This window comes from Oncorhynchus masou, chromosome 27, assembly GCF_036934945.1.
Source record: "Oncorhynchus masou masou isolate Uvic2021 chromosome 27, UVic_Omas_1.1, whole genome shotgun sequence".
NCBI classification, from domain to species: domain Eukaryota; kingdom Metazoa; phylum Chordata; class Actinopteri; order Salmoniformes; family Salmonidae; genus Oncorhynchus; species Oncorhynchus masou.
Genome location: NC_088238.1, coordinates 52,007,413 through 52,034,128, shown reverse-complemented (window position 1 = coordinate 52,034,128; position 26,716 = coordinate 52,007,413). Strand labels below are relative to the sequence as shown.

The 26,716-nt window shown below is 44.6% G+C and overlaps 1 protein-coding gene across 4 annotated transcripts in view; it reads left to right on the top strand.

Moving 5' to 3' along the window:
- The window catches only part of LOC135516400 (neurexin-1-like), a 1,013,356-nt gene extending 987,166 nt beyond the window's left edge, over positions 1-26,190 (top strand). For all 4 annotated transcript variants that reach the window (XM_064940681.1, XM_064940678.1, XM_064940680.1 and 1 more), the window contains 3 exons: positions 1,207-1,535; positions 12,346-12,424; positions 22,895-26,190. In XM_064940681.1, the coding sequence (XP_064796753.1) occupies positions 1,207-1,535; positions 12,346-12,424; positions 22,895-23,775 (1,289 nt within the window). In that variant the 3' untranslated portion in view covers positions 23,776-26,190. The remainder of the gene's footprint in view (positions 1-1,206; positions 1,536-12,345; positions 12,425-22,894) is intronic.
- Positions 26,191-26,716: the final 526 nt, after the last annotated feature.

The following is a 26,716-nucleotide window of genomic DNA, read 5'->3' as shown; positions in this document are numbered from 1 at the left end:
TCTTATCTTCCTAATGCCAATTATTACTATACATATTGTGCACGCATTAGACACGCATGTACACTCTTTCCCCCCTCTCTCTCTCAACAGGGATTGATTAATCCATTAAGACAGGCCTCTCTTGGTTTCTCCTCTTCTCTTTTCTCTCTCTGCCGTAATTACCTCATCAAGTTACATTTTAACCCACTTCCTACAAATAAATATCCGACAGTAATCCTCTCTCACCCCTCCCTCCACTCTCCACACCCCCCGGGAAGCCCATGAATGAGGTCAAGTGTCATCACTTCTGATATGCAACCTGATTGGCCCAGTATGACACCCCATCCACTGAGAAAATTAGTGTGAGGGAAGCAGAGGGGAAATAAAAAAGAACTGACATCAGCAAAGAAAAAGAGGAGAATAAATGAAAACAAGTCCACCTCCTCAGATCCCCCCCCCCCCTGGTAACACATTAGTATTGGATCATGCAAATGGGACGAACCCTCATCCGTCCAATCCAGATGCATAGTAATGACTGGAGGACGAGAAGAGAGAGCGCCGTTGAATTAAACATGAAAACCATTTCCATCAAAGGGGTTTATTTTGGCTAAACGGCTCGTCCGTCTCCGTTCTCTGGGATGGGATGTTTCTTATTTTTTTCTCCGAGGCACTTCATCATTTGTGTGTCTCAGGTGAGGTGGGGTCAATGGCACTGGCTAGCACCGCCTGCAATTATATTCCACCTCTGTGGGGAATGAGATGCATCTCCACCCAGCCCCCTGCCTCAGGGTCAGACCACTACTACAGCCTGCAATCTATTACTCTGCCAGTTTCCACATTCTTCAGGCTCTGCTATGAAACTGAGCGGCCTGCGTGTGCCAGAGTCGAGCCGTAATGGCCGCCACCTGCAGCAGAACGGCTCAGGCAAGGTTCCAATCTCCCTAACGTGTTACCAGGAGAAATCCCCCTCATGTGATGGATACTGTCCCCCGTTGTTTCATTACTCTGTGTCTGTATGTGTGAGTGTGGGGAATTGGTCAGCATACGGAGAGACAGAGACTGATGGTGTCTTCCTCATCGCTTTCCTTTCCTCTTTCTGCTTTGTTCTTTCTCTTCTGCTGTCTCTTTTTGTTTCTCTGCCCACCTCTCTACCCCTTTTTATCTACCACTTTTCTCTTCCCTCTCTCTCTCTCTCTCTCCCTCCTTTCTCTCCTCTCCCTCCACCAGGTCGACAGTTGACCATCTTCAACAGCCAGGCGTTCATCAAGATCGGTGGTGGTGGCGGCGACAAGGCCCGTCACTTCCAGGGCCAGATCTCGGGCCTCTACTACAACGGGCTGCAGGTGCTCAAGCTGGCGGCCGAGAGCGACCCCAACGTGCAGGCCCAGGGCAACCTGCGGCTGGTGGGTGACGTGCCCTCGGTGCTCACCACAGACACCACCAGCACAACGCCGCTGGCCGACATGTCCACCACCATCATGGAGACAACCACCACGATGGCTACCACCACCACCCGCAAGCAGCGCTCACCCACCATGAGAGACAGTGTCACACAGGTTAGTGGATGGGGACTAGGGTGGGTTAGGATGGGGTAGGGTGGGTTGGGTTAGGGTAGGGTAGAGTAGGCTGGATGTAGACTATAGACTGGACTGGGCTGGGTAGGAGGGTAGGAGGGAAGGGGATGAAAGCAGTTTTGAGTTTTTCCTTTGAGATGATGGGGTTTGGGAAGGATAATCTGATCCTAGAGCTGTGCCCATAAGGACAACTTTCCAACCACAGTGGTAGATGGCTTAGTAGTGGTATAAGATAATAGGGGTCATGAATGTTTCATGAAGTTTATCCCTCTCTACAAAATCACACTTGAACTTCAAATGAACTCCATATAAGTTTCACAGTCTAGTATACCCTAGCAATGCAGACTGAGTCTTGAGTTCTTCCAAAGCAATATCACTGATCGAAGCCAAAACACATTGTTAGGGGCAATATCAATCAAACCCATCCAGACCTATCAATCACACCCACCAAACCTACCAATCACACCGATCCAGACCTACCAATCACACCTATCCAGACCTACCAATCCCACCCATCCAGCCATACCAATCATACCCATCCAGACGTACCAATCACACCCATCCAGGCCTACCAATCACACCCATCCAGACCTACCAATCATACCCATCCAGACCTACCAATCACACCCATCCAGACCTACCAATCACACCCATCCAGACCTACCAATCATACCCATCCAGACCTACCAATCACACGTAGCCAGACACTAGTGGCATACCCTCTCAACATGATTTTATTCTGTGTGTGTCTGTCTGTCTGTCTGTCTGTCTGAAGGCTATGATTTTGCAGGACTAATCTGGACTGGATCCCTCACTCCTCAGTGGCAGCTAGGGAAGAATAGGGGACAGAACTAATGCACCACCGACAGTAGACATACAGTCACACCCAGTCCCCATGTAGTCGCCATGCCACCCAGTCCCCATGTAGTCTCCATGCCGCCCAGTCCCCATGTAGTCGCCATGCCTCCCAGTCCCCATGTAGTCGCCATGCCACCCAGTCCCCATGTAGTCGCCATGCCACCCAGTCCCCATGTAGTCTCCATGCCGCCCAGTCCCCAGGTAGTCGCCATGCCTCCCAGTCCCCATGTAGTCGCCATGCCACCCAGTCCCCATGTAGTCGCCATGCCACCCAGTCCCCATGTAGTCGCCATGCCTCCCAGTCCCCATGTAGTTGCCATGCCACCCAGTCCCCATGTAGTCGCCATGCCTCCCAGTCCCCATGTAGTCGCCATGCCTCCCAGTCCCCATGTAGTCACCATGCCTCCCAGTCCCCATGTAGTCACCATGCCACCCAGTCCCCATGTAGTCGCCATACCACCTAGTCCCCATGTAGTCGCCATGCCTCCCAGTCCTCATGTAGTCGCCATGCCACCCAGTCCCCATGTAGTCGCCATACCACCCAGTCCCCATGTAGTCGCCATGCCTCCCAGTCCCCATGTAGTCGCCATGCCACCCAGTCCCCATGTAGTCGCCATGCCTCCCAGTCCCCATGTAGTCACCATGCCACCCAGTCCCCATGTAGTCGCCATACCACCCAGTCCCCATGTAGTCGCCATGCCTCCCAGTCCCCATGTAGTCGCCATGCCACCCAGTCCCCATATAGTCACCATGCCTCCCAGTCCCCATGTAGTCGCCATGCTTCCCAGTCCCCATGTAGTCGCCATGCCACCCAGTCCCCATGTAGTCGCCATACCACCCAGTCCCCATGTAGTCGCCATGCCTCCCAGTCCCCATGTAGTCGCCATACCACCCAGTCCCCATGTAGTTGCCATGCCTCCCAGTCCCCATGTAGTCGCCATGCCACCCAGTCCCCAAGTAGTCGCCATGCCTCCCAGTCCCCATGTAGTCGCCATGCCTCCCAGTCCCCATGTAGTCGCCATACCACCCAGTCCCCATGTAGTCGCCATGCCTCCCAGTCCCCATGTAGTCACCATGCCTCCCAGTCCCCATGTAGTCACCATGCTTCCCAGTCCCCATGTAGTCGCCATGCCTCCCAGTCCCCATGTAGTCGCCATGCCACCCAGTCCCCATGTAGTCGCCATGCCTCCCAGTCCCCATGTAGTCGCCATGCCTCCCAGTCCCCATGTAGTCGCCATGCCTCCCAGTCCCCGTGTAATCGCCATGCCACCCATTCCCCATGTAGTCGCCATGCCACCCAGTCCCCATGTAGTCGCCATGCCACCCAGTCCCCGTGTAGTCGCCATGCCTCCCAGTCCCCGTGTATTCGCCATGCCTCCCAGTCCCCATGTAGTTGCCATGCCACCCAGTCGCCGTGTAGTCGCCATGCCTCCCAGTCCCCGTGTATTCGCCATGCCTCCCAGTCCCCATGTAGTTGCCATGCCACCCAGTCCCCGTGTAGTCGCCATGCCTCCCAGTCCCCGTGTAAACGCCATGCCACCCATTCCCCATGTATTCACCATGCCTCCCAGTCCCCATGTAGTCGCCATGCCTCCCAGTCCCCGTGTAATCGCCATGCCACCCATTCCCCATGTAGTCGCCATGCCACCCATTCCCCATGTAGTCGCCATGCCACCCAGTCCCCATGTAGTCGCCATGCCTCCCAGTCCCCATGCCTCCCAGTCACCATGTAGTCACCATGCCACCCAGTCCCCATGTAATCGCCATGCCACCCATTCCCCATGTAGTCGCCATGCCTCCCAGTCCCCATGTCGTCACCATGCCTCCCAGTCCACATGTAGTCACCATGCCACCCAGTTCCCATATAATCGCCATGCATCCCAGTCCCCATGTAGTTGCCATGCCTCCCAGTCCCCATGTAGTCGCCATGCCTCCCAGTCCCCATGTAGTCGCCATGCCTCCCAGTCCCCATGTAGTCACCATGCCTCCCAGTCCCCATGTAATCGCCATGCCACCCATTCCCCATGTAGTCACCATGCCTCCCAGTCCACACGCAGTCCATAATAATATGTAATAGCAGCGTCCCATGTCCTCAAGGAGAGGAAAGCGCTTCCCCCCATTTCAGCGCCCCTACCATCTAATAATTAGCCCGCAAGCCGCATACATTATACTGTAAATGTAATGTAAATGCAGCTATGCAGCAGCAGTGGGTGTCATAGCATTGGAATATTATTAGGCTCCAGGGACCTAGAGAGACATGGGAGTTTAGTGGAGGACCAGCTGTTGGTTTTAGAGTTCAAATTGTTTTCTTCCAAATAGTTTAGCTATATTGATTGAGCTAGCCTGACACAACTGAACAAATGGATTAGTCCCTAAAGTGCAAACCCCGGACATCTACCATTCCAGGCAGTCTCAATCACTCAAAGTCAATACATCAAGTAAACAAAATTCTGACACGGGATGGACAGGGGTGTGAAAAGGATGTTGTTTTTGTCTATCCGTTTGTTTACTTTGTTCTATGTTTCAAGCGTTACAGAATACCCAATTATGTTCGGATGGATTAGGTAAGGCTCAGTTCTTACGCAAGCTGGGGCTGTTCCTAACATTTCAACAAACTTGCGCGTTGTTGCGTTGCAAATATGAAAAAGTACCAATTAACATTGGGTTTGTCTCCAACAAGTTGTTCATTACCACCCTCCTTGTCCTCCAGGGTTGGGAGTAATGGTAATTTACCCAACCCTGTTGTCCTCAAGCTTACCTAAGCTCAATCACACAAAGCTCTCAGCATGCCAGTCTACCATGATTAAGCGTTCTCTGCCGAAGAACACTGCTCTCATACCAACTTCCTAACTCTCCCTCTTTCTTTCTCCCTTCTCTCTCTCTCTCTCTCTCTCTCTCTCTCTCTCTCTCTCTCTCTTCTCTCCCCTCCTGAGCTGATAACACAGTGCTAATTACTGTGTGGAACTAAAATCTTCTCGGAGAGAAGAGAAACGAGAGAGAGAGATAGGCTGCTTGAGAGAGACTGAGCGTGCCAGGGGGATGAGAGGGTGTGTAGGGGTAGACTAGAGAGGGGTGGGTGTCTCATATCGCTGGTTAACACACTGCAAACACCAATCAAGTCCCATCTAATTCAATGTGAGCTATTGCACCATCATTGTCCATCCCTGATCGCACTGCATAGCTAGAGCCACAATCCTTTGACTTCAGCTTGATTAAATTCAATAAATGGGGGGAAATGCACTTAATTATCTTAATATGATGTTAGCAAAGCAGTCACTTAATTATCTTTATATGCTGTTAGCAAAGCAGTCACTTAATTATCTTAATATGGTGTTAGCAAAGCAGTCACTTAATTATCTTTATATGCTGTTAGCAAAGCAGTCGCTTCATTATCTTTATATGCTGTTAGCAAAGCAGTCGCTTAATTATCTCTACATTTTATCAAAGCAGTCGCTTCATTATCTCTACATGGTGTTATCAAAGCAGTCGCTTCATTATCTCTACATGGTGTTATCAAAGCAGTCACTTCATTATCTCTACATTTTATCAAAGCAGTCGCTTCATTATCTCTACATGGTGTTATCAAAGCAGTCGCTTAATTATCTCTATATGGTGTTATCAAAGCAGTCGCTTCGTTATCTCTATGGTGTTATCAAAGCAGTCGCTTAATTATCTCTACATGGTGTTATCAAAGCAGTCGCGTCGTTATCTCTATGGTGTTATAAAAGCAGTCGCTTCATTATCTCTACATGGTGTTATCAAAGCAGTCGCTTCATTATCTCTACATGGTGTTATCAAAGCAGTCGCTTCGTTATCTCTATGGTGTTATCAAAGCAGTCGCTTCATTATCTCTACATGCTGTTATCAAAGCAGTCGCTTCATTATCTCTACATGCTGTTATCAAAGCAGTCGCTTAATTATCTTTATATGTTGTTAGCAAAGCAGTCGCTTCATTATCTTTATATGCTGTTAGCAAAGCAGTCGCTTAATTATCAACATTTTATCAAAGCAGTCGCTTCATTATCTCTACATGGTCTTATCAAAGCAGTCGCTTCATTATCTCTACATGGTGTTATCAAAGCAGTCACTTCATTATCTTTATATGCTGTTAGCAAAGCAGTCACTTAATTATCTTTATATGCTGTTAGCAAAGCAGTCGCTTCATTATCTCTACATGGTGTTATCAAAGCAGTCACTTCATTATCTCTACATTTTATCAAAGCAGTCGCTTCATTATCTCTACATGGTGTTATCAAAGCAGTCGCTTAATTATCTCTATATGGTGTTATCAAAGCAGTCGCTTCGTTATCTCTATGGTGTTATCAAAGCAGTCGCTTAATTATCTCTACATGGTGTTATCAAAGCAGTCACTTCATTATCTCTACATTTTATCAAAGCAGTCGCTTCATTATCTCTACATGGTGTTATCAAAGCAGTCGCTTAATTATCTCTATATGGTGTTATCAAAGCAGTCGCTTAAGTTATCTCTATGGTGTTATCAAAGCAGTCGCTTAATTATCTCTACATGGTGTTATCAAAGCAGTCGCGTCGTTATCTCTATGGTGTTATAAAAGCAGTCGCTTCATTATCTCTACATGGTGTTATCAAAGCAGTCGCTTCATTATCTCTACATGGTGTTATCAAAGCAGTCGCTTCGTTATCTCTATGGTGTTATCAAAGCAGTCGCTTCATTATCTCTACATGCTGTTATCAAAGCAGTCGCTTCATTATCTCTACATGCTGTTATCAAAGCAGTCGCTTAATTATCTTTATATGTTGTTAGCAAAGCAGTCGCTTCATTATCTTTATATGCTGTTTGCAAAGCAGTCGCTTAATTATCAACATTTTATCAAAGCAGTCGCTTCATTATCTCTACATGGTCTTATCAAAGCAGTCGCTTCATTATCTCTACATGGTGTTATCAAAGCAGTCACTTCATTATCTTTATATGCTGTTAGCAAAGCAGTCACTTAATTATCTTAATATGGTGTTAGCAAAGCAGTCACTTAATTATCTTTATATGCTGTTAGCAAAGCAGTCGCTTCATTATCTTTATATGCTGTTAGCAAAGCAGTCGCTTAATTATCTCTACATTTTATCAAAGCAGTCGCTTCATTATCTCTACATGGTGTTATCAAAGCAGTCGCTTCATTATCTCTACATGGTGTTATCAAAGCAGTCACTTCATTATCTCTACATTTTATCAAAGCAGTCGCTTCATTATCTCTACATGGTGTTATCAAAGCAGTCGCTTAATTATCTCTATATGGTGTTATCAAAGCAGTCGCTTCGTTATCTCTATATGGTGTTATCAAAGCAGTCGCTTCGTTATCTCTATGGTGTTATCAAAGCAGTCGCTTAATTATCTCTACATGGTGTTATCAAAGCAGTCGCGTCGTTATCTCTATGGTGTTATAAAAGCAGTCGCTTCATTATCTCTACATGGTGTTATCAAAGCAGTCGCTTCATTATCTCTACATGGTGTTATCAAAGCAGTCGCTTCGTTATCTCTATGGTGTTATCAAAGCAGTCGCTTCATTATCTCTACATGCTGTTATCAAAGCAGTCGCTTCATTATCTCTACATGCTGTTATCAAAGCAGTCGCTTAATTATCTTTATATGTTGTTAGCAAAGCAGTCGCTTCATTATCTTTATATGCTGTTAGCAAAGCAGTCGCTTCATTATCTTTATATGCTGTTTGCAAAGCAGTCGCTTAATTATCAACATTTTATCAAAGCAGTCGCTTCATTATCTCTACATGGTCTTATCAAAGCAGTCGCTTCATTATCTCTACATGGTGTTATCAAAGCAGTCACTTCATTATCTCTACAATTTATTAAAGCAGTCGCTTCATTATCTCTACATGGTGTTATCAAAGCAGTCGCTTCATTATCTCTACATGGTGTTATCAAAGGAGCCGCTTCATTATCTCTACATGGTGTTATCAAAGCAATCCCTTCATTATCTCTATATGGTGTTATCAAAGCAGTCTCTTCGTTATCTCTATGGTGTTATCAAAGCAGCCGCTTCATTATCTCTACATGGTGTTATCAAAGCAATCGCTTCATTATCTCTATATGGTGTTATCAAAGCAGTCGCTTCGTTATCTCTATGGTGTTATCAAAGCAGTCGCTTCATTATCTCTACATGGTGTTATCAAAGCAGTCGCTTAATTATCTCTACATGGTGTTATCAAAGCAGTCGCTTAATTATCTCTACATGGTGTTATAAAAGCAGTCGCGGACTGTCCATGTACTCTATCTATCGGTTGTGAGGAGAGAGGAGATCACACATTGTAGACAGTATAAAGATCAATGCTGCTAGCTTCGCCATCCTTCCAAAGTAATGTATAATTCAATGGTTGGGGTTCTGCACAGTTATCAATGCAGAAAGTCGGTCCTTCCAAAGTCAATGATGTACAGTATGACGCAACTGGCACTACTGTTAGGAATGGAGTTTAGGGACCTCTGTAGAGCCATATTACACACTATGGGTGCCTCCCAAATGGTAGCTTATTCCCTATGGGCCTTGGTCAATAGTAGTGCACTATATAGGAGATAGGGTGTCATTTAGGACACACGCTATGTTATATCTGATGACCTCTTTGCTATGGTTATGCAGGAGACATGATGGTGTGCTGTTTAGCTACTCTCAGAGCCTAGTAAACATGAGATCAATGATTCATGTCTGTATGCATCCTGGTACTCGGAGGCACAGTTGTTTTCTATCGTTAATGAGCATAATGTTTATGGCTTGACGTCTATGCACAAAGTCATAACACACCCTCAGATCCTACCTTCAGTGTGTTTTGAGAGCTAATAAGTCCTTTTCCCGCATTTCTCAAAAATGTTAATGGCTTTGCTATATTGCATTGTACCTACATAAGATAACCCTAAATAACATTTTATTACGAAAGCAACACCCATTACGAACAAGTTACTCAACCAAGTACCATAATTACAAATTCTATGATCTAAGCCTTAATGGAAAAGTCCACCCAAAAATGATCTTTTGGTATTTATTTCATTAGTCCATTGTCCCAAAACAAATTGGTGGAATTCAGCCGTGTGCATTAGTACGGATGCTTTGTTGGTCTAACCCAGCTTTCACCACTCTAACGGATGGCTCTGTCAATACCCTGCTTTTCCTGGTGTATCTTCCTTTTGCTACACTAATAGCTGATGTGTCGTTTTCACGGCCCAGCGAGCTCGCCTTGCTCTCCCGCTGGTGGACAAGGAGAGAGAGGTGAGACAAAGACAGAGATGAAGGGACGGAGGGGAGGTTGAGTGTAGCAGACGGAGGCAAACGAATAGATAGAGATAGAGAGGGGTGGCGGTATGGGGAAGAGAGGACAGGAAGAGACAGAACAGAAGTAGTTCAGTTTTGGGGGAGTGGACAGACAACGATGACAAAGACAAAGGAAAAGCCAACATGTCACCCCCAAATCAAACATTACAACTATGGCTGAAATGGCCCATCGTTTTCCAGCTGAAGAAGTGCAGCGATCATACGCTACATTCAACAGCTAAGATGTCTGCCAGTCAGATCCTGTTGATCTTCTTAGTTCCATTTCCTGTGCCAGCGATCTGATGTGGCGCTCCTCTCAACCCTGTTCACATAACCCATGCATTTATCAGTTAGCTAGCATTGCGTCCCCAACACACAGACACACACACACACACACTGTTGTCTGTGCAGTTAATAGGCCAGCTTATGGAGGCTGTCATGTGTTTTGCGCTAGACCAAACCTGGTAATTGCTCTATAAGTACTGTACAGCTTCAACTGGGGGCGCAAGCTAATGTCGCAGGGCTGCTTTAACGAGCCAGGAGCCCCCCTTCTGCTCGACGTGATGCTACACCAACACCATCCCAACGGGATAGGGGAACGGGACAGAGGGGAACTGACCCACATTTCTCCAAGGCAGAGAAGAAAAAACAACGTTCAGCTATTCTGATTGAGACTTTGATCATGACAAATAATTATTTGATGTTTTAAATAATACCGTCACTTTTGCTGGTTTTGTTTTGCACTGATAGCAGACTACATGGAACAGAATGGGGGGAGTCATCTCTTCTCCTGAAGTTTCCCCTTGGTAGAAATCTAGGATCATATTCCCCTCCCCCAATCTTAACCCTAACCATTATTGGTGGAAATGCTCAACTGTCCCCAGATCAGCGTCTAGGAGCAACTTTACCCTACTCTGAGTACCACCAGCCATTACACTACCATGGTACATGTATATTCCAGTACTACATGTAGAAATCCTGATTCAACTAATCAAAAGCTTGATGATTAGTTACTAGTTGAATTAATTTGTTTATTTTATTTAACCTTTATTTAACTAGACAAGTCAGTTAAGAACAAATTCTTATTGACAGTACGGCCTACGCTGGCCAAAACCTAACCCAGACGACACTGGGGCCAATTGTGCAACACCTTATGGGACTCCAAACCATGGCCGGTTGTGGAATCAAACCAGGGTCTGTAGTGACACCTCTAGCACCAAGATGCAGTGCCTTAGACCGCTGCACCCTCGGGAGCCCTAATTAATGAGGTGTGCTGGTACTGGAATAGACTAAATACATGGAACTGGCAGGTGAAGAGATTTGGTTAACACTGATCTGGATGAATGAAAAGTATTGCAGCAAGACGTCAACAGTGCAGCTTGCGCAGGTCGTCCAGGTGTCCAGATGAAGGAAGTGAATGTCTGCATTCCTAACTCCAGGGAGAGGCATTGAGACAACTCCTTGATAACATACATACAGCGTCTAATAAGGGACAGGGGAAGTGGGATACCTAGTCAGTTGTCCAACTGAATACATTCAACTGAAATGTGTCTTCCGCATTTAACCCAAACCCTCTGAATTAGGAAGGTGTGGGGGACTGCCTTAATCGACATCCACGTCTTCAGTGCCCGGAATAAGGTGCTAGACTCGAAAGCAGTGGCAAGTGTTACCGAGTGAAATATCCTAAATAAATAAATACCAATTCTATTGTAGTGCCGATATTTTCAGATATGAATAGGTTTTTTTCAAGCTGCCTTCCTAAAATGTAACGTAACAAGAGTTCAAACACCACCTGATCCTTCATATCTGTATTCATCTACTGTTTCCCCCTCTCATTAACCACGTTCTATATCCAGACAGAGAAAATACTCATCAAATATACATTTAAAGACCAATACTTTGAAAGCACAACGTTAGAAATCCATTCTAGGCTGCAACATCATTAGATATTTGTTATCAAAGGGAGCGCTGCCCATTTAGGAGATGGTAAATGAAATGGAAGAGTGTGTCTGGTGCAGATTTTACCATGGGCTCATTAAGTCCACGTGGACACACACACACACACACACACACACACACACACACACACACACATTTGATGAATAAGTAAATCCATCCTGGCTATGGATACATAAAGGAGAACTCTGTGTACAGACTCAGTGAACAAATCACTGTGCTCAAATCAATTGTGCTGCTCATGATAAAGAGCCCTCATCCCTCCCCCCTGTATTCCTTCAGGCTTGAGCTTGTCTTGAATATTAACTTGAGCCTGGGGGTTGAGGAGAATAGATAAGGTATTCTGCCAGGCAGTACAGGGGTGTGAGAGCACACGAGCGACAGAGTTCTGAATGGGCTTTTTATTATGGCCGCTATTAACCTAACTTCCACTGTGATAATGTAGTGTGCTGTGGCTCTGGGCTTAATGGACGTCAACAATGTATTATCACTGGGTTGTATTATATGGAGTGTGGTGAACTCAAAATGGAGATGTGTAAACTTTGGGCTCTAGTTACATCCTACAACCAGAGTTGATCCTAGTCAGGTCCCATTGACAGGAGAAAAAACCTGTTTGCCCCAGAAATAGAACCCCCTCTCACACCCTCTCCCTCCCCTCTCTCTCTTTCTCTCCCTCCCTCTCTGTTCCAGAACACGGATGACATATTGGTAGCGTCTGCTGAGTGTCCCAGCGATGATGAGGACTTGGAGGAGTGTGAGCCTGGAAATGGTGAGTCCACTCTGGGAGTTCGGTGTCCACTACAGGGGGTCCATCAGCCCAGCAGAGACCCACAAGAACAGAAACAGCTAGCTCCCCTAACCCACTTTTTTCTACTACTGTGACCCCATGACCTCTTATATGCAGCTCTGATTGGCCAGATGTGCACCCACCCTGATTTCTCATTGGCTAAGATCTCAAAGTGGTGCAGTGACAGCTCCAAAGTCTCCCGAGCCATCTGCAAAGTAACCTAGCTTCCTAATTGGGTAGCTGCAGGTGTTAGACGAGCTGCACCAATCAGTCTCTCCGATCGAATTGGGGCCGGACAGGTTCAACATTGAACTCCTCTCGACCGTCCGCCTCACCGTGGCGGCTGAGTGGACTCGGAGCTGAGCAATGTCGACGTGAACAGAAAAGGTCAAACGAACTTCTGTCACGGGATGGACGGGGGTGTGAAAAGGGCAGGATGTTGATAGATTTTACCGTGATTTCAGGACACTGGCTGGCTGCCTGTGCGCTGGCCGGTTGCCTGGGAACTGCCAAGAACTCCTACATGCATCATAATGCTAAGACTGCCAGAGCTAGGTTCCACTGGGCATGTTTGTGTTCTCCAGTGAAGACTCAAATCAAATGCTTTCCCTACAGCAACCTAGGAGGTCTAGAAATAACCTTTATGAAATATTTAGTTAATGTTCCATTTTTTTTAAATCTTGTTTTCATTTGATGTGGAATAGAACTCAGCAAAGATTACATTACGTTTGACAATTTTTATTAAATCGATGTTAAGGTGTTGTTAAAAACCACATGAAAATCGTATTACACCTTAATTAAGTGGGTGGAGATTATGGGAATCACTGTGCTTACTAGGTAACACTGATCCACACTAAGCCGAAATATTCCACACTAGATCAATTCTCTGCGTGGTTTAACTGTAGGTGGTGGAAGCCGAAATAGAGGTGTTATCAGAATGAGAAACGATAGTTTTTCGGTAGCTGTCCAGAAGACAGAGCGGTACCACACAGCTCCTGATAGACACTAGGCTGTCTCTCACACTATTGTCGGGGAAAGTTTCTACTCAGTTTGGCCTTCCCTGAGAGACAGAACATCACACACACACACATGTATCCTACACACACACATTATGTTCTGTAAACCTTTCCATTTTAGTCATTTAGCAGATGCTCTTATCCAGAGCGACTTACAGTGAGTGCAGTGAGTGCATCTGAGTACATATTGAGTACATATCACAGTCGTGGAAAACAAAACCCCTGTGAGAGACCTAGCATTATCTGATGTGTGCCAATGACTGGGGAGATCTACCTCTTATATGAGCCAATGACTGGGGAGATCTACCTCTCAAATGAGCCAATGACTGGGGAGATCTACCTCTTATATGAGCCAATGACTGGGGAGATCTACCTCTTATATGAGCCAATGACTGGGGAGATCTACCTCTTATATGAGCCAATGACTGGGGAGATCTACCTCTTATATGAGCCAATGACTGGGGAGATCTACCTCTTATATGAGCCAATGACTGGGGAGATCTACCTCTTATATGAGCCAATGACTGGGGAGATCTACCTCTTATATGAGCCAATGACTGGGGAGATCTACCTCTTATATGAGCCAATGACTGGGGAGATCTACCTCTTATATGAGCCAATGACTGGGGAGATCTACCTCTTATATGAGCCAATGACTGGGGAGATCTACCTCTTATATGAGCCAATGACTGGGGAGATCTACCTCTTATATGAGCCAATGACTGGGGAGATCTACCTCTTATATGAGCCAATGACTGGGGAGATCTACCTCTTATATGAGCCAATGACTGGGGAGATCTACCTCTTATATGAGCCAATGACTGGGGAGATCTACCTCTTATATGAGCCAATGACTGGGGAGATCTACCTCTTATATGAGCCAATGACTGGGGAGATCTACCTCTTATATGAGCCAATGACTGGGGAGATCTACCTCTCATATGAACCAGCTGCAGGGACATTGTAACTCTCTGAAGACTTTTCAGTGGAGTCCAAAGGGAAAGAAACACACACACACACACACACACACACACACACACACACACACACACACACACACACACACACACACACACACACACACACACACATATATATATATCAAAACACACATACAAAGTTAAATAAGGGGAACAGGCGACTGAGAGGGAGAGAGTGAGACCGATCATGAAAGAATGAAGCCACAGAAAGACAGTGAGAGAGAGCGAGAGAGAGGGGTGGAAAGCCACATCTTGGAGGAGTGATTGGCGTTGAGATGTGCGTCACGTCTCCTTGCTCTCCGACGAGAGAGGGAGCGACAGAGAAAGAGAGAAAGAGATGTTGTATCCCCCCCTGCGTAACGTCTGAGTTTTCTATCTGCCCTGCCTGCCTCTCCCACCGGGCTAATTAATATTTGGCCTCGTTAGACTTGCTGTAATTACATCATCCAACCGAGCCTGGATTTGGTTTCGTTCACTTTTAATGAGCCCCAGACAGAATAGGAAGAATACATAGCAGGGCTCCCTTTAACAACGCCCTGCTATCTACACCACAGCATCAGCTTTGGAGGACTCACGCACATAGTCACACAAAGAGATACAGATAGTTCCAGTCTTCTCTCTTTATTTGACTAGGCAAATCAGTTAAGAACAAATTCTTATTTACAATGACAGCCTACCAACAGTGGGTTAACTGCCTTGTTCAGGGCCAATCGAGCAACCTTTCCATTGAGAACAGTGGGTATCTGTATGGTGATGTTGATATATACTGAGTGTACACATAGACTGACCAGGTGAATCCAGTTGAAAGCTATGATCTCTTATTGATGTTACCTGTTAAATCCACCAGTCAGTGTAGATGATGGGGAGGAGACAGGTTAAAGAAGGAGTTTTAAGCCTTGAGACAATTGAGACATGGATTGTGTATGTTTGCCATTCATAGGGTGAATGGGTAAGACAAAAGAGATCATTGAAAAGTTACCTCATTAATTATAATCAAATATTTCATTTCTTCTTGCACATGTATTATACAGTGTCTGAATTCAGATTTTCAGAGGAATGTACACACTTATGCTGGTTGATACTACATATATATTTATATATATACATATATATTTCCATGTGTCAATAGACTATATTTGAGGCATTTTCTGTGCATCAATACATAGTATATTGTCTGTGAGGTACATTGAGGTACATCAAATCCAATATGCTCACTGAGGCAGAATATCAACTAGCTTCAACTCCACTCTCCAAAGGAAAAAAAACACTACAGCCATATCAAAATCAAAATGAATTAATGTTCCAAAAATCACATAAAAACTGTGAAAAGGTGTAAACAAATGTTGTTTGGCAGATTGTCACTTTTTCTTCCTCCCTCAGTCCTTAATGAGATTGTGCTTAATGGGATCGTGCTTCTACACCTGCATTGCTTGCTGTTTGGGGTTTTAGGCTGCGTTTCTGTACAGCACTTTGAGATATCAGCTGATGCACAAAGGGCTATATAAATACATTTGATTTGATTTGATTGTGGGATTAAATACCGTTGTGGATTTTAAGCTAAAATACAAAAATATTTCAGTAAATATTAGTAAGAGGTGAGAAGACTGACAGTGATGGAGATAGAGCGAAAGGGGACAAAGAAGACAAGATGGAGAGAAATGAGGGAGATAGAAAACTCAAAGAGGTAAATAGGTTGATATCTCATACGTTGACTCATCCCAGGATCAAACAGAGGTAATTAGGTTGATATCTCATACGTTGACTCATCCCAGGATCAAACAGAGGTAATTAGGTTGATATTTCATATGTTGACTCATCCCAGGATCAAACAGCAGTAATTAGGTTGATATTTCATACGTTGACTCATCCCAGGATCAAACAGAGGTAATTAGGTTGATATCTCATACGTTGACTCATCCCAGGATCAAACAGAGGTAATTAGGTTGATATTTCATATGTTGACTCATCCCAGGATCAAACAGCAGTAATTAGGTTGATATTTCATACGTTGACTCATCCCAGGATCAAACAGAGGTAAATAGGTTGATATCTCATACGTTGACTCATCCCAGGATCAAACAGAGGTAAATAGGTTGATATTTCATACGTTAACTCATGCCAGGATCAAACAGAGGTAAATGGTTGATATTTCATACGTTGACTCATCCCAGGATCAAACAGAGGTAATTAGGTTGATATCTCATACGTTGACTCATCCCAGGATCAAACAGAGGTAAATAGGTTGATATCTCATACGTTAACTCATCCCAGGATCAAACAGAGGTAAATAGGTTGATATCTCATACGTTGACTCATCCCAGGATCAAACAGAGGTAAATAGGTTGATATCTCATACGTTGACTCATCCCAGGATCAAACAGAGGTAAATAGGTTGATATTTCATACGTTGACTCATCCCAGGATCAAACAGAGGTAAATAGGTTGATATCTCATACGTTGACTCATCCCAGGATCAAACAGAGGTAAATAGGTTGATATCTCATACGTTGACTCATCCCAGGATCAAACAGAGGTAAATAGGTTGATATCTCATACGTTGACTCATCCCAGGATCAAACAGAGGTAATTAGGTTGATATCTCATACGTTGACTCATCCCAGGATCAAACAGAGGTAAATAGGTTGATATCTCATACGTTGACTCATCCCAGGATCAAACAGAGGTAAATAGGTTGATATCTCAAACGTTGACTCATCCCAGGATCAAACAGAGGTAAATAGGTTGATATCTCATACGTTAACTCATCCCAGGATCAAACAGAGGTAAATAGGTTGATATTTCATACGTTAACTCATCCCAGGATCAAACAGCAGTAAATAGGTTGATATCTCATACGTTGACTCATCCCAGGATCAAACAGAGGTAAATAGGTTGATATCTCATACGTTGACTCATCCCAGGATCAAACAGGGGTAAATAGGTTGATATTTCATACGTTGACTCATCCCAGGATCAAACAGAGGTAAATAGGTTGATATCTCATACGTTGACTCATCCCAGGATCAAACAGAGGTAATTAGGTTGATATCTCATACGTTGACTCATCCCAGGATCAAACAGAGGTAAATAGGTTGATATCTCATACGTTGACTCATCCCAGGATCAAACAGAGGTAAATAGGTTGATATCTCATACGTTAACTCATCCCAGGATCAAACAGAGGTAAATAGGTTGATATTTCATACGTTAACTCATCCCAGGATCAAACAGCAGTAAATAGGTTGATATCTCATACGTTGACTCATCCCAGGATCAAACAGAGGTAAATAGGTTGATATCTCATACGTTGACTCATCCCAGGATCAAACAGCAGTAAATAGGTTGATATTTCATACGTTAACTCATCCCAGGATCAAACAGAGTTTGTCAGGGCCTCAGGACTCTCTAATTTGCGTCATGCTGAGGTAGGAACACTAGGCTGCCGACCAAGCCAAAACCAGGGAGAATTCATGGACCCCATCCAGAAGTGCCTTGCAGAAAGCATTGTGGAAAGGAGCAATCCGTAATCAATCAGACGGGGTGAACGTAGTTTCATCAATCAACGTCAGAATACATTACCCTCCCTCAGGACGTAGGACGGCATGCGTGGACCGTGTGTTAAATTATTCACTGTCTATGTGAAAGGAAACCGTGTGCTTTTCGCTGTTGAATGCAAACTAGGTCCAGACAAAGAACTTCTTAACTCAATCAAGGATGTAGTCTTCATGAAATGGATTATCACCCAGTATAGCAGACCATTGCAGAGATGGAGAATGCATTAGGTTAGACAGAGACTAGAAAATACCAATTTCTAATCTCAATTCCATCCACAACGTAGTAGAAGCAATTTCTATGCAACGTACAAACTCTGAACAGTCAGTCGTTCGACCGTTAAAATTTCAAGTGGCTCAGGACGAGCCAACGTAATAGGCAGCATAACTAAGTCCCAGTGTTTGTTCAGGACGAGCCTACGTGATAGGCAGAATAACTAAGTCCCAGTGTTTGTTCAGGACGAGCCTACGTGATAGGCAGAATAACTAAGTCCCAGTGTTTACATCAGTATCCATCTTTAGCGATCTGCTTGCTTATTAGGGAAAATATACACCCCTTTTGAGTTTTGGTTTGGTTTCTAAAAAGGTGAGTATTCCCCTAGTGCTGCGGAGAGGGTGACCCACACAGGCAAGTAACCACAGCAGGCTAGCCTAACTAGTGGAAAAGCTCAGACTCTCTCAACAGGTCAAATCATTTCACAATGGAGTGAGTAAAGTGGATTTTCAATTTTCCAAACGAAGGGCAGTGTTATGGGTTCTCTATGGGTTCTTGGCAGTTCTCATTGTGACGATGACCGAAGCATTTGAAGCCTGTTTGAACAAGTCCATTCACACCAGCTGATTCATCATACGGCCAATGGCGTGGCTGTGTGGCCAACCTATGGGTGCGAACTGACCAATCAGAAGCTGCATATGTCGTTACAGGGCACAGTCATGGGAAGGGGAAGTATATCAGGTGTAGACAGGACTGTGTCCAGACAAAGAAACACTCAGTGAAGAGATGAGCGAGTCAGGTGCAGCTGTACATGTAGACGTCTGTGTTTGAGGGTTGAGAACCCATTATCTTCTCCATCCTGTGGTTAACAGTAACTTCTCCTATCATGGCACCAATGACAAAGCTTATGGCACTCCCGCTAAAGCTGCGAATTCTGTGGCCAGTAGAGAGTGGTGGTATTGTTTGCAGGGGTGGTCCTCTCAAAATGCTTTTGCAAACTCGTTTATGATAATTAGGCCCGAAGGCCTGCAACATATTTGAGAAGAATGTGAACAGTAATAAATGACTGTACTTTCGAAGGAAGTCTTGGATTCACATTAGAAGCAGGTTTACAAAAACTCTTGAACAATTCCTTTAACCAAGTGTCACTTTTCCCCAGCTATTTTCATTCTGTAGACACAATGAGCAGCTCCAGCAGATGCACAGCTGCTTTAGGTTTTCTCACAACACTCTTTCAGTGTCAGACACCTATAACTGGGCCACGCAGTAGCGGAACGCAGTGAGGGACAGTCGGCCTACAGAGAGGCAGGGGGACAGCGAGGCATCGCGTTGGCACCATTTCCGTCAGACAGACAGATGGCGAGGTAAAGATACACGACCAAAAGTATGTGGACAAACATATCATTCCAAAATCCTGGGTATTAATATGGAGTTGGTCCCCCCTTTGCTCCACTCATCTGGGAAGGCTCTCCACTAGATGTCGGAACATTGCTGCGGAGACTTGCTTCCATTCAGCCACAAGAGCATTAGTGAGGTCGGGCAATGATGTTGGGCAATTAGGCCTGGCTTGCAGTCGGCGTTCCAATTCATCCCAAAGGTGTTTGATGGGGTTGAGGTCAGGGTTCTGTGCAGGCCATTCAAGTTCTTCCACACCGATCTCGACAAACCATTTCTGTATGGACCTCGCTTTGTGCATGGGAGCATTGTCATGATGAAACAGGAAAGGCCTTCCCCAAACTGTTGCCACAAAGCTGGTCTACACAGAATGGTCTAGAATGTCATTGTATACTGAAGCATTAAGAATTCCCTTCACTGGAACTAAGGGGCCTAGCCGTAACCATGAAAAACAGCCCCAGACCATTATTCCTCCTCCACCAAACTTTACATTTGGCAATATGCATTTGGGCAGGTAGCGTTTCCCTGGCATCCGCCATACCCAGATTCGTCCATCGGACTGCCTAGTGGTGAAGCGTGATTCATTTTATTTATTTTACCTTTATTTAACTAGGCAAGTCAGTTAAGAACAAATTCTTATTTTCAATGATGGCCTATGAACAGTGGGTTAACTGCCTGTTCAGGGGCAGAACGACAGATTTGTACCTTGTCAGCTTGGGGATTTGAACTTGCAACCTTTCGGTTACTAGTCCAACACTCTAACCACTAGGCTACCCTGCCGCCCCCAGAGAAAGCGTTTCCACTGCCCCAGAGTCCAATGGCGGCGAGCTTTGCACCACTCCAGCCAACTGTTGTCATTGCGCTTGTGTGTAGCTGCTCGGCCAAACCCATTTCATTTTGGAAGTCGGTAGTAAGTGTTGCAACCGAGGACAATTTTTACTCACTACACGCTTCGGCACTCGGCTGTCCCGTTCTGTGAGCTTGTGTGGCCTACCACTTCATGCCTGAGCTGTTTTTGCTCCTAGACACTTCACAATATCAGCGCTTACAGTTGACCGGGGCAGCTCTAGAGGGCAGAAATTTGGCGAACTGACTTGTTGAAAACGTGACATCCTATGACGGTGGCACGTTGAAAGTCACTAAGCTCTTCAGTAAGGGCATTCTATTGCCAATGTTTGTCTATGGAGATTGCATCGCTGTGTGCTCGATTTTATACACCTGTCAACAACGGGTATGGCTGAAATAGCCGAATCCACTAATTTGAAAGGGTGTCCACATACTTTTGTATATGTAGTGAAGCTGCACCTCCATCTTCTCTAGACACTCAGAGAAGAAGCTAACTATCTCTGGAGTCCAGAAGAAGGGAAAGTAGGAAATATTTGAAAGATAACTCAGAATCTGACTAGTTTACAGAATATGTATGACAAGTCATCTTATAATATATAGTGCTATCTTATTTGGGCTAATGGTTCATTAATTTTCTCTGTGAATTTTTCTCTTTTCCTCAAATATGCCACCACTTTCTTCAAAGGTGTATCTTAACCTTCAGACACAGAGATACACACATAAAAGTAGGCACCTTTATGTTGCCAGGGTAACACAGCAGCCATTTTGGCTGTGCGGTAGGAGTTGTAGGAGTTGGGAATGGGCTGGATCCTATAAGGTTGAATACTGACTAACTTTTCTCTTTCTCAGCATTCATGTTTTTACTCCCTTTCAAGGCCTGTTTTAGTGCGCTGTGTATCGTTGTTAATAATCTTTTGACAGGTTTGTGTAAAGGTTGCCCTTAATACCCTTCTGAAAGTCCCTTGTCCTACTAATTGTGGGGTTGTCAGGAAAAATGTGGCTTGTGGGGGCTTGAGCGCTGGTGTGATATGTTGGCCTGGGGGTGACAAATACACCCCAAACTACCCTCGGGTTCCTCCCTCCACACTCACTCGCTTTATTCGATCCCTATTCTGTTTAGATACATTCATTTACCTCATCAACTCAAGAAAGGCCCAGCGTTAAGACTATGCATGATTCATGTTATGGACATTTCTGTGGCTCACATTATCAATGTCCATAAAGAGAAATGTCATAACCTTTCAAATTGCCCCGTAACATTTTTGCTAATTGTCTCTGGGATTGTGACCCTAACACGATTACGGGATGCGGCAGAGGGTAGCAAATTGTTTTTCGAAGAAGGAATGTAACTTGTTATTTATGTTGTGCTATGTACTGCTAACACTTTCCTATTATGTTATTGGAACTCCTGTGTTTGACTCAATGACTTTTGTCCTGACTTAACTTCAAAGCAATGTACTGATGTGTAACACCCTAAAATGTTTTATTAACTGTGGGTGTGATTATATTACAAAGGACAAAAAAGCAGTTTGCAATTTGTTTACATTCAATTCCCCTCTAAGACTGAATATGAAGGCATAGAGATCCGGGTAAGACAGAAAGATCTGACAAATTATTAACTGTGTCAAGTGAATAGGATTTCTTCATGTCCTATGTTTTAGCACATCTAGTGGGAGGATATGGGTGTTGGGACCACATCTGTAGACTGTGTTTCAGGGTAGAAACTAGGGGAATCAGTTTCCCCCAGCTGGTCTTCAGGGTTTGAATACAGATCACCATGCCCCCGGGCGGAATGGGATTTGAACCATTCTTCATGAAAACTGAAAAACAATGAATTATTCAGATAATTATTTTATTTTTCACACAAAAAATAAAATAAAATAAAAAAGAAATGGGGGGAAAGTTGTTTATCACTATCCGAGAACAATCTTACACAGCTTTCTTTTTGTAATTTTTTTTTCATGCAAAAATCATGCGGCCAATTTGTTGATGTAAGTGACCTGAACTCCGTGGTTTGCTATCTTATTTAACCCAAAGAAAAACTGAAAGCTAGCGTAGAAATAGAACAGCATAGACAGGCAGATAGAGAAGGATAACTTGTATCTAGTAGATGTTGATATGTTGTTTAGTCTTTTAAACATGTACATTAACATTTCTGTGTAGTCATGTCCAGTCTAGCGTCAGGGAGATATCAGGAATAGCAGAATATTTATTATTATCTTATACAATGTATTGTACATCTGTTTAGTCAACTTAACTCTTTAAATAGAAGACTAGAGACTAACTAAACTAGCTTTAGAACTAACCTCATGTTAGGTTTTAGTGATGTTCTAATAATGGTGTTGGTGTTTTCATTTGAACTGTTGTTGCTTTTCTATTTTGGTCCTGAGGAGGTGCCCTCAGTTTCTCACTAACGCCATCTTCCCTCCGTTGTCTCTTTCTTGTCCTAGGAGGTGAATTAGTGTTGCCCATTATAACTGTGGACTCCCTAGACCCCCCCTACGCCACCCGCTACCCTGTAATCCCCCCGCCCCCCACCTACCGCCCCTTCCTCGAAACCACCAAAGAATCCCTCCCCTTGCCCAACGGCCGCCCCCCCTGCCCACTGGATCAGGAGGACTGCGAGGAGGCGGGACCCATCGAGGTGTCCGCCTACGGCTCGGGCGAGATGACCGAGTCGGACGATGAGGACTATTACAAAAACTCCCCCCTCGTCACCGATAGGACGGTCCTCCCCCCTCCCCCCAACGAGGGCAGCGTCCAGAATCCCCGTGACCGCCACTTCTCCAACCGGCCCCCCAACTCCCACCGCCCCCCCTTGTCGTCCACCCCCACGGCCAACCCTGACCAGCTAGGCCCCAGGCTCAACAAGCCAGGCGGCAGCAGCAGCAACATTCCTGCCGGCAAGATGAACACCCGGGATCAGGTGCTGCTGCCGCCCACCCACCCCTCCTCAGACCCTGACCGCCACCGCCACGCCCCGGGTGTAACCTACCCTCCCAATTTCCCCCATGTGCCCACCCCAGACCCCACATCCCCGGAGAGAGGAGGGCCTCCCGGCGCGGTAGAGGTGATCAGGGAGTCCACCAGCACCACGGGCATGGTGGTGGGCATCGTGGCGGCCGCCGCCCTCTGCATCCTCATCCTGCTCTACGCCATGTACAAGTACCGTAACCGGGACGAGGGCTCCTACCAGGTGGACCAGAGCCGGAACTACATCAGTAACTCGGCCACGCAGAGCAACGGCACCCTGGTGAAGGAGAAGCAGCCAGGCACAGCCAAGACAACCATCAAGAACAAGAAGAACAAAGACAAGGAGTACTATGTCTGAGATCGGCCTAGCCAGAGACAGAGGGCGAAAGGAGACGCACAGAGAGAGGGAGGGACGGAGAGGAGGAGAGAGGGAAGAGTTGAAGGTATAGGTAGGAGAGAGGCACTAGATGAACTGACAACTGTAGAGTAATGAGTCAAATCTTTGTTGGTAGAGTTTTATTTTGTTTAGTATAGAGGTAAACTTACTGACAAAATGACCTCCTAGCTTTCCTTCTCAACCCATTTAGAGCCTGAAGCAGAGAGATAGAAGATGAGATTGGCAAAGAAACACATTTCATTAGATCTACACATACTCCTTTTTAAACCACAGTTATTTCAAAAAACGTGTGGTATTACAGTAATATTATTTTCTCACATGGCCGTATAACCTTTTTTTTTTAACACAGAGAGACAAAGTCTTGGCTACAACAAATGGCTGCCAAACCTCGCTCAATGCAACATAATTTTGTGCCAATCGCCATACCCAGAGCTCATGCTACAATGGAGCCAGCTAATCCAGCAGCGTTTGAAAGGGTATTGTATTGTATATAGCCTACAATCAGAGTTAAGCATGCGGCTACAGAGAGACACAGAGAAGGAAGACCCACCATCAGTGTTAGAGCAGAGGCCTATTGTTTGCTATCAGATACTATGTAGCGGGTCTAAACAGTCAACAAGCTAACGGATTCAATCGTAAATATCTAAATAGATGGGTTTGTATTGGAAGTTGAAACCCCACTGCTAGCCAAGTATGATAACACAAAATGACTGCCAATATACAGAAACTAGGTGTCAAGTCTGCCTTCTTCCCTCCTCCAAGTATTGAAACATCACCTCGCTCCTCTCGTAAAGTCTCTCTCGTTCTCTCCCCCTCCCCTTCTCTTTCACTCGTGCGCTCTCTTTCTCTCCATGTCTGTGGTTCCCGAGGAGCTGATGCGACATTATTCTGCTGTGTTTCAAGCATGTAGTATTAATTTACAAAAAAAGAGATGACTATTTCTGTGGAGAAAAAAAATGATGATGCTGATTGATAACGTTTAACTAGCGTGTGAGAACAACAAAAGCTCCAACCAACCAACGGATGCTACTTATTACGTTTTAGCTGCAAAACCAACTTCTGAGGCCAAAACCCTGGGTCGTCTTTCAGTTTTCCAACAGATAGGCTATCCGTCATGTGTTTTCTTCTGGGCTCCACACAGCATTTCCCCCTACTGAGCCCACTAATGCGGAGGAACCAGCTCACGTCGTTACTATCAAACACAGACCAGAAACCAACCTCCAGCAGACAAACTGACTTTGTTCTAAATAAATATATATATGTATAGAAGTTTCAGAGAAAAAAAACTATGGGCCTAACAGAGCATAAGAGGAGAAATTCACCCGAATGCGTGTGTATCAGTGGACTGGGTGATAAATAACAAATTTGATGGACTATTGATACTTTGACGTGAGACCGATTCCCCCCCCCCTCCCCCCACACACCCACCAATCATACACACCATGACCAACCTTCAACGACAGTGGGAAATGCAGGTTTCTTTCCCTCAAAAAATGCGAGACATTTGATGGAAATTGTGAATTAATTTGCTGGAGTCCCACTTTCGCCCCCTACTGTTGGGGGGAAAGCGTACGTTACCTTGGATCTGCGTTCTTGCCTCTCATTGGTCAAGACTGATAACAGCCAATGAGGGCAAGTCTAGTGAAAAACATTCAATGAAAAAAATAATTATAGAACAAGGCAAACAGCAGTTCCCTTGCAGATGGACAAGAACTCTAGTATTCCAATTTTCTCAACTATTAAAAAAATAAAACTGTACCATGAAAAGAAAAGAAAAACATCCAAAAAAAGTTTGTGCAATGTCTAAATATTTGAATCTCTCATCCCATTACTAAGAAAATATGTGTTTTCCCTTCCTGTTTAGAGAAAAAAGTATGACAAAGATAATTGATTCTGGGAAATTGGAAATTGATATATAATTGGTAATTGAGCAAATGTGATTTGGGTTACAAACATAAAACCGTGTTTTCTCCTTGTCCGTACGGAGAAAAGATACTTTCCTCTCCATCCCTCCTGCTGCCACCTCACTCCGTTCTTTTCCTAAATCAATCCCCCCCATCCTTCATCCCCCTTTACTCACAATGGCAGATTGTATGTAACCATTCATTAACTGAAGACCGAACAGGGTCTTATCTATTTTCTATTGTTTTATATCTATCTCTGTAACTGCGAGAGTCAAAACGGCTGCCAAGTCTGGAGACTGGCTCCATCCCATCCCTCTTCCTCATCCAGTTTGTCCGGTTTATGTTCCTCTCTGTCCTCCTCCTCCCAGTATCTACCTGTTCTTTATAAATGTTATTGTAAAGTGTTCCAGTGAGATGACTCTAAATATGTGTACATTAACAGAGGGGAATACACTTGGTTATATACTTCTTATATCTCTTGTTGCGTGGTCTGTTGGTCTCGATCAGTCACACATATTCCAGATGTTGTTTTTCACATCGACGAGTGTTAACACAACACTTATTTCAACACTCCTACTTTAACACGTACTTACCACTAAGTATATTCTACTTTAACACGTACTTACCACTAAGTATATACTACTTTAACACGTACTTACCACTAAGTATATTCTACTTTAACACGTACTTACCACTAAGTATATTCTACTTTAACACGTACTTACCAATAAGTATATTCTACTTTAACACGTACTTACCACTAAGTATATTCTACTTTAACACGTACTTAACACTAAGTAGATACTACCTTAACACATACTTAACACTAAGTGTCTTCTACTTTAACATGTACTTAACACAAGGTATCTTCTACTGTAACACATACTTAACACTAAGTATCTTCTACTTTAACACGTACTTAACACTAAGTGTCTTCTACTTTAACACGTACTTAACACTAAGTAGATACTACCTTAACACATACTTAACACTAAGTA